The sequence below is a fragment of the Callorhinus ursinus genome, unplaced genomic scaffold (genome assembly GCF_003265705.2).
Source record: "Callorhinus ursinus isolate GAN/ISIS: 27379988/994484 unplaced genomic scaffold, GSC_fseal_2.0 scaffold68, whole genome shotgun sequence".
Classification (NCBI taxonomy): Eukaryota; Metazoa; Chordata; class Mammalia; order Carnivora; family Otariidae; genus Callorhinus; species Callorhinus ursinus.
The window spans coordinates 143094-150973 of record NW_027397130.1 but is presented as its reverse complement, the minus strand read 5'-3'; the positions used below and the strand labels follow the sequence as shown (position 1 = coordinate 150973).

Here is a 7880-nt window from a genome sequence, read left to right as displayed (position 1 = left end):
TTACCGCCGGCGCCTGTGTTGCGCGGTGCGGGCGGCCAGGGGGCGCGCGGGGCAGCTGTGGCCGCGGCCCCCCGCCCCGGGCCCCGGCCCGCCGCCGCCGCCGCTGCTGCTGCTGCTGCTGGCCGCGCTGCTGGGCGGCGCGGGCGCGCAATACTCGAGCGACCTGTGCAGCTGGAAGGGGAGGTGAGTCCGCGCGGCGCGACCCCGGCCCTTGAGTCTACTGCCCTCCCTTCGCGTGCCCTCCCCTCCCGCGCCCGCCGACCGTGCGGGGGCGCAGCCCCGGGAGGGGACTCGGGGGCCCGCTCTCCAGGCTGAGTTCTGTCCCGGTCGCCCCCGCCCCCGGGTCTAGAACAAAAGAGCCCGCGGCGTCCGGGTGCCCTGGCCGGGGGGACGCCCAGGGGGAGGTGCACCCGCCGCGCGGCGCGGTCAGCCCCGACCCGGCAGCCCACTCGTCCCGCGCCGACCTCGCACTGGAGGCGGGCGGGGGTCGGTCCTCCGGCCCTTCCTGGCTCTGCCGGCGGCGAGGACTTGCGCGCCCCGGGCGGGAGGAGCCGGGCCTGCGCTCGGGGCCGAGCGGGAAGGGCCGGCGGATCATCAAGGAGGGAGCCTAGGGCTTCGGTGGACAGAGCCGGGCCCTGGCGGGGACCGCGGCGGGGGCCACGCCTGTGCTTGCGGAGACCCGTGGGCGGACACCTGTGCGCGGGCCGAGTGCGGGGCCCGCCGAACACCGCCCCGTCCCCGCCCGGGACCCGATGAAGGTCAGGCCGCCCTTGGCAGCGCGCGCGCTGGGCTCGGCGACCCCTCCCCCCACGCCCCTCCGCTGTGGCAGCCGAGGACTTTTTTTTTAAACTGAAGTGTGACAAGCAGAAAGGATTGCAAGTCACAAGTGTGCGCGGGCGGGGCGCCTGAGGGCACAGCTACTCGGGGTGAGAAACCGCCATCCGCCAAGGGCGCCCTCGGCCCCGCAGCAGGCAGCTCGCAGTTGGAAAATCGGGTTTTGTGCGGGTGAAGGAGTTTGCAGAGGGAGATGCGCATCTCCTTCTCTGAAACTGTGGGCTGGGGCTGCCCGCGGGTCTCAGTGTCCGGGTATTCGATGGAACAGGGTCTCCACCCAAGCCCCTTGGCCTTGACGTCTGATGGGAAGGCTCCCGCGGGCTCACACCTCATGCTGGGGGGTATCACGGGGTTATTTTGAGTGAAGACAGTTTTTCCAAGAAGGTTGGGGGTTGTGCCAGTGTGCTGGGCTCTGCGTCAGCAGGGCAGCCGCTGGTCATCTTGGGTACTTACAGATCCAGTTCTCCGTGGACACTGGCAGTTACCCTGCCCCCCACTTCTTTCCACCCCTCCTAGAGCCAGGGTCCTGGGCTCCAGAGGTTGGGCCCGTGGTGGCCTTCTCCCCTGCCGCACAAACTCCCTGTACACACCAGAGCAGGGATGGAGGAGCTGAGGTTGGGGCCATGAGCTTGGAGCTCTGGGGGAGGGTTGGCCTGGAGAATGCTGGCGCCAGCACAGAGCTGGCTGGGAGCCTCTGACTCTGACACACTCTTCTGGGGCTGCCCTTTCCCCCTACGCTGGTAATTAAACTCCCTGTTTTGCAGCTTCTGCTGGATGAATCAGTGCACCCCAAACTGAGGTCTAGGGTGTCCTCCTCCAGCAGATCAGAAACAAACCCAGTCCCACACTGGGATCCTGAGTTTCCAGAGGAGCTGACACCCTTTCAGGCTCTCAGAGGACTATATGCCTGGAAGGGGATGCCTCTCCTGGGGTTCAGAGGGGTCTGTGAGTGAGAGCTGGTCAGAAGGCCAACCAGCTCCTGGATCAAGCAGGTGTCTGCATCCTCTTATCTACCTGGAGAAGCAGGGACACTTGCCTGCCGCCCTCTGTCTCCATCATTGCTAACATACCCCTGGTCTTGGACTCCCTCCAGCTGTCCTGCACTCAGCCCAAAGGCAGAGGGTGGCTGCAGGGGCTGCCACAGTCGGATCTGGAGAGAAGACAGGGCCAGGCCACATTCCTGGGACATAAGCCCCCCTTGCATTATAATTGCTGCCCCAGTTATCAATATGCCTCGCGGATCAGCTGATAGATCCTTGCTGTGGGAACCTGGGTGTGCTGATTTGCCTGATGGCCCCCAGAACATTTATGACTTTTTATGAGCTGTTCTAAAGACAGCGCAGGGTGGTGCGAGTCCCGATACGATGGGTGGATTCTGATCCTCTGATAGGAAGGGAGTTGTTCTTTATGACACTGGCTACTCACATTTGACAGGCTGAAATTCGTTTCTGGGTGTTTTCCAAGCAATGAAGCAGGAGGTTTTACAATCCCCATCCCGTGTGCAGGGGCAGGACAGCACCCTGATCTTTATTAGGCTGTGGTCGTAAAGATGGACCATGAACTTTCCCACTATTATCGGCAGGGTTTTTGGGTCCATCACACCTGGGCTAGTTCTCCTGCTAGGTGGGGAAATGTTATCATAGCCTTTTGGTTTCTCCCTTGATCTGAACCCTCTTCCTGACTTTAGTAAACAAGAGACGATCATTTTCTTCTGGTGCCTCAGGTGAGGCAGGCTGTGAGTGTGAGTGGTGTGGGCCTTGCTCCACCACACTGACCACTTCAGAAGGTCCCATATCAATTTGGAATTTGCTGTCCTTTCCATGAAGGTGCTCCTTAGGTGTGTCCACCTGGGGAGTGACACCTGCAGACTCCTTTTTTTGGAACAATGCATGAACCCAGTTTAAATAATCCCAAGAGCAATCAGTGTTCTCAACTCCCTAAGTCTGACTAGAACCACGGTTTTTTCTGTACTCTTTGGCTTCATCCAATCTGAAACCAGTTATTTTATTTTTGTCTGGGAAGCATGTTGCTTGCATGCTTTGTGAAGATCACAAACGCCACCATCAATGATGTCACAGATGTGGCACATTTTGCACCTGCAGCAATTTTGCATCAACAGAAGTGTATTCAGGTTTGCTGTTATGCTGGAAACTTAGAGGTGAGAGATTTGGCCAGATTTTCTGGTAAGAACTAGACAGACTGTGAGCCCGTGACTTCATTAAAGATCTAGTGGGGTCCCAGGCTGAGAGACTGGTGGGTCTGCTGGACTGAGTCGATGTCTTGCGTAGCACATGCTACTGACCTTTATGTGAACACCCGTGTTGAGTGCCTGGTTGGACTCTTGGTGGCCTCAATGCTTTAGGAGAGCATTAGGGGAGAAGCAGAGCAGAGCTGCATGCTGGCTGTGGACCCTGGGGTGGGTGTAGACCCTTCTCTGGGGGCCAGTGAAGACGTTAGGTAAAGGATGAAGTAACGGGGTGCCTTATTTCTTCTATGTCTACCTTCACGTTGTTCCTGGCCCTCTTTTAGTAGAGTGACTTATGAATAAATGGAGCCAGGTGTACTGCACAAGATGTCCGGGTGATATGTGCAGGCTGGGGACAGTAGTCCAGCCCCCAGACTCAGGTCCACCTCTCCCTGGGGAGCCATGGGTTGGCCACCTGTCCCCACAAGTGTTCCCTCTGTCCCTGCCCAAGATGTGGGTGGGGGGTGGACCCCCCCATTGGATTGGATTAGGTGACAGTGAGAGGGACCCAAAGCTCTGGTATGGGCTTTCCTTTCCCTTGAGCCCCAGGGCTCAAGGAGGAGGGAAATCTGGAAAGAATCCCTCCCCACACAGAGAGGGAAGTGAAGACTTGGACAGGGTAGTTTTATGGGAGAGAGCTTTGAGGGTTGGTGTCTGGCCATGGGGCAAGTGTCCAGCTGCCCCTTGAGGCTGGAGACAGGAGAGGAGGTTTGATATGATAAAGTTTGTTTTGGCTGCATCAGAGCACAGCTGATCATAGTCATCTGTGTCAACCACTCACCATTTAGTCTAATTTTTTCACACAGCACTGTAATTATGCTCGTCCACACATATGTGTCAGATGAGCTTATATGAGTTTTATTTGACTGTAATTTGTAAGTCTGTTTTGCGTGTGCGGCCCTGGTAGGCGTCTGAGGCTGAGCTGGCTGCTAGTGACCCAGGGCCTGGTGGGGGCGGGGAGCAGGGTTAGGAGGGGGGGGGTCACCTCCTTGACACCTCCCTCTGATGTGGTCTGCAGGATGACTGTGCAGCCCTAGCCTGCAGCTGGCCGTCATATGAAAAGTGAGGTTTTTTGGAGCCCAGAGCATGAGTCACTAACAGTAAATGCAAACCATATGTTACGTGTTTTCTCCTCTGTAGAAAGGGTTTCTGGTAACTCACTCAGGCCAGAGCACTGAATACAGCATTGTTTATTACACATAAAAATGCTAAGAATGTGGGTGAACCTGTCTGAGATCTGATCAGAACCAAATTTCGTGTAATAAAACACTTGGTTGAAGTCACTGGTTGAGTTCCAAGGCTGCTTGGTGGCTGTGACGTAACCAGTAGCACAAGCTGACATTCACATTAAAATTTCGGGTAGGGGAAACTTTAACATTTTTGATGGTTTCAATTTCTTGAAAACATAACGTAATGACTATACTCCAGACCTGTTTCACCAAGAGTGTAGCACACTTCATTTTTTCCTGTTTAATGTTTATCAGGAGTGAGATTAACTTGGCACTCTGCAACTTCTCCTTGGGGAGATGAGCCGTCTACTTGCTGTTTGTTGTCTCTCTCCTTATGGCTTCTCCACGCATCCCCCATCGCGTCTCTCCCTGTGGAGGACCTTTACCTTACTTTTGTATCTTGCTTTGATGATATTTGAGTTTATTTTTAAAAATACAATTGGCAATGCCGGGTCTTCAGGGTTTCTTTTTAAATTTTATTTATTTGAGGGCGCCTGGGTGGCTCAATCAGTTAAGTGTCTGCCTTTGGCTCAGGTCATGATCCCGGGGTCCTGGGCTCGAGCCCCGTGTCGGGCTCCCTGCTCTGCATCGGGCTCCCTGCTCAGTGGGGAGTCTGCTTTTCCCGCTCCCTCTGTGGCTCCCCCTGCTTGTGCTCTCTCCCACTCTCTCACTCACTCTCTCTCTCTCTCTCTCAAATAAATAAATACAATCTTAGAGCAGGGGAATGGGCGGCAGCTCCATCCCAGGACCCCAAGATCATGACCTGAGCTGAGGGCAGACTCAACAACCCATGGAGCCACCCAGGCGCCCCAAGGTTTGCAAATGAAAAAGCCATCAAGTCATCACTTTAAGGAAAACACAAACATGCCTATCTGGAAGGTGCTAGAGACAAAACTCACCCACAATCTCCAACCCCCCAAATTGCTTACATTCCTAATTGGTTTAAAAGCTACTCTCTGGACCAAGTGAATCTGCTCCTTGTTTTCACACTCAGAGGGAATCTGCCATCATCCCCGGCCCTCAGTAGGTCACCTGGGACTTGGGTTGGTGGTAGGGTCCTGTGGGTGTGTCCTTGATCATGTTCCAGAAGATCTACCCTTCTGTGGTCCTTGCCTCCACGGCACCCATTGCCTCCATGATGCAGGGACCCTCAAGAGCACGGGCTCCCAGTGCCCCTTGAAGGCCAGCAGATGCACGTATTGAGGTGTTGAGAGGGCCTGAGACACACTTTGCCTATGCACATCGCGGCCTGTCTCACCGTGACCCTCTGGGGCAGGCCTGCTGGAGGGGACCGGGTGCGGGGCCATGTGGCTGCTCCTCCCTGGAAATGGCCCATGCGGCAGGGCAGGGGCAGCAGCAGCCTGCATGTGGGGGAGGGGCTGCTTGGGCACCTAGGCCGGCAAAGGCCAGCACGTGAGTGGGGGGCACATGTGGGGTGACGGGCCCTGGCTGATGCATGCCCCCTCTGCAGCGGGCTGACGCACGAGGCCCACAGGAAGGAGGTGGAGCAGGTGTATCTGCGCTGCTCTGCGGGCTCCGTGGAGTGGATGTACCCGACTGGGGCTCTCATCGTCAACGTTCGGCCCAACACCTTTCCACCCTCTCGACACCTGACTCTGTGCATCAAGCCCCTCAGGGACTCCTCAGGGGCCAATATTTATTTGGAAAGAACTGGAGAACTGAAGCTGCTGGTACGGGACGGGGACCGTGGGCCTGGCCAGGTGCGCTGCTTTGGCTTCGAGCACGGTGGCCTTTTCGTGGAGGCTGCGCCCCAGCAGGACATCAGCAGGAGGACCACGGGCTTCCAGTACGAGCTGACCAGCCGGCACGCAGGGTCGGACCTCCATGCTCTGTCAGGTGGGTGGCGTGCCCTGGTGGTGGGAAGGGCAGCAGGGGTGGGGGCTCCTGGGTAGCCTCATGGGCACCCACAGGCATGGTGGTACCAGCAGACGGCCCCCTGGGTGTGGCGGGTATTGGACGTGTGGTGTCCCATTAGTTCTCAGGAACTGTGTCTGAGCAAAGGGAACAAGTGTGCCCTGAGAATGGTCACAGGTCGGATGGACCACGGTCCTAGCTCCCTGACGAGCTTGCGTTCTGTGTGCTGCCGTTGGGGCCGTAACTGGCGATGTGTGCCCCTGGCATTTCTCCTGACGTATGGATTAGCGGAGTGTTTTTGACATCAAGCCTCTGACATGGTGAGTTTTGGGTGGGAGCCAAGACTGATTCACACTCCAGAGTAGTGCAGAGTCTTGGTGACCTGAGTAGTGGGGCTGGTCCCCGGTTCTAGAGGCATTTTGTGGGTGGGTGTTCTAAGGAGAACCCCATGTGGAGTGGAGACACCAGCCAGGAGAGGCTGTGGGTAGAGGAACCAGCAGGGCAGGAACTCACCTGGGGGTCCCGTGAAGCTGGCCCTCGAGGAGCCCCCTCCATGGCAGGGCCCTCCTAGGGCAGAGTTCTGGAGGGAGGCTCCCAGCAGCCAAGGGGGTGTGTGTGTGCACGGGGAGATTGTGAGTTGGCTTTAGATTGCCCTTCATTTTTTCTTTTGAGGCAAGCAGACAGCTTTGCAGGGCCCTGTGTGGAAGGTAGTGTCGGTCTCCGAAAAGTTCCAGAGGCAGAGACCAAGGAGAAATGAGTCACCTCCAGAGTTCTAATGTGGCCTGGGTCTCGCCCCTTCTGCCCTGCCCAACCCCCCATCCCCCAACTGCCTGACTGCCCAGGGGCAGAAGTCCTTATCTTTTACTGTTAAGGGACACTGGAACTTTCCTATGAAAAAGCAAATGTGTTCAGAAGGGATACAGAATCCCTTTAAACTCCCTTCTGTCCAGAAATAGAGCTTGACAGGTCCCTGTCTTTTAGAGGCACCCAGGCCAAGCATCTCGCCCTTGCTCCAAGGCATAGATGATCTCCCGGGATCCAAGTGTGTAGGGACACCATTCGAATCAATTCCAAAGCTGGTTGGTAGCAAGATGCCTTCCAGCAGGGGGGAGGTGTGAGCAGGTTCCAATAAGGCCATTCCCCAGGAGAGCAGCTAGTCCAGATGATGGTCAGGTGGGGGTGCCATGGCATTGGGTGGTGCCGGCCAGGCAGGGATGCTGCTAATACCCCACAGTGCACAGGGCAGTTCCAACAAGTGTCAGCTAAGGCAGAAACGCCTGGTTTGAGGGGTAGGCCATCCCCAAGAATAGTATAATCTCCACATTTTAGTAAATAAAAGATTTGATTGGGGAAAAAAAGATCTGCTAGGTTTTGAAATGAAGACTTTCCTCCAGGTAGAACCCCCTCCCCCTCCAAGTGCCTGACTGCCCAGGTAGGACCCCCTCCCCCTCCAAGTGCCTGACTGCCCATGTAGGACTCCCCTCCCCCTCCAGGTGCCTGACTGCCCATGTAGGACCCCCCCCAGGTGTCTGACTGCCCAGGTAGGACACCCCTCCCCCTCCAAGTGCCTCACTGCCCAGGTAGGACTCCCCTCCCCCTCCAGGTGCCTGACTGCTCATGTAGGAACCCCTCCCGTTCCAAGTGCCTGACTGCCCAGGTAGGACCCCGCTGCCCCTCCAAGTGCCTGACTGCCCAGG

The 7880-nt window shown here is 56.9% G+C and overlaps 1 protein-coding gene across 1 annotated transcript in view; it reads left to right on the top strand.

The window, feature by feature from the left end:
• The first annotated feature begins 51 nt into the window (after positions 1-51).
• Positions 52-7880, top strand: part of METRNL (meteorin like, glial cell differentiation regulator) — a 14821-nt gene continuing 6992 nt past the window's right edge. Inside the window, exons 1-2 of the mRNA XM_025859550.2 lie at positions 52-183; positions 5780-6165. Of these exons, the coding sequence (XP_025715335.2) occupies positions 5856-6165 (310 nt within the window). The 5' untranslated portion in view covers positions 52-183; positions 5780-5855. The remainder of the gene's footprint in view (positions 184-5779; positions 6166-7880) is intronic.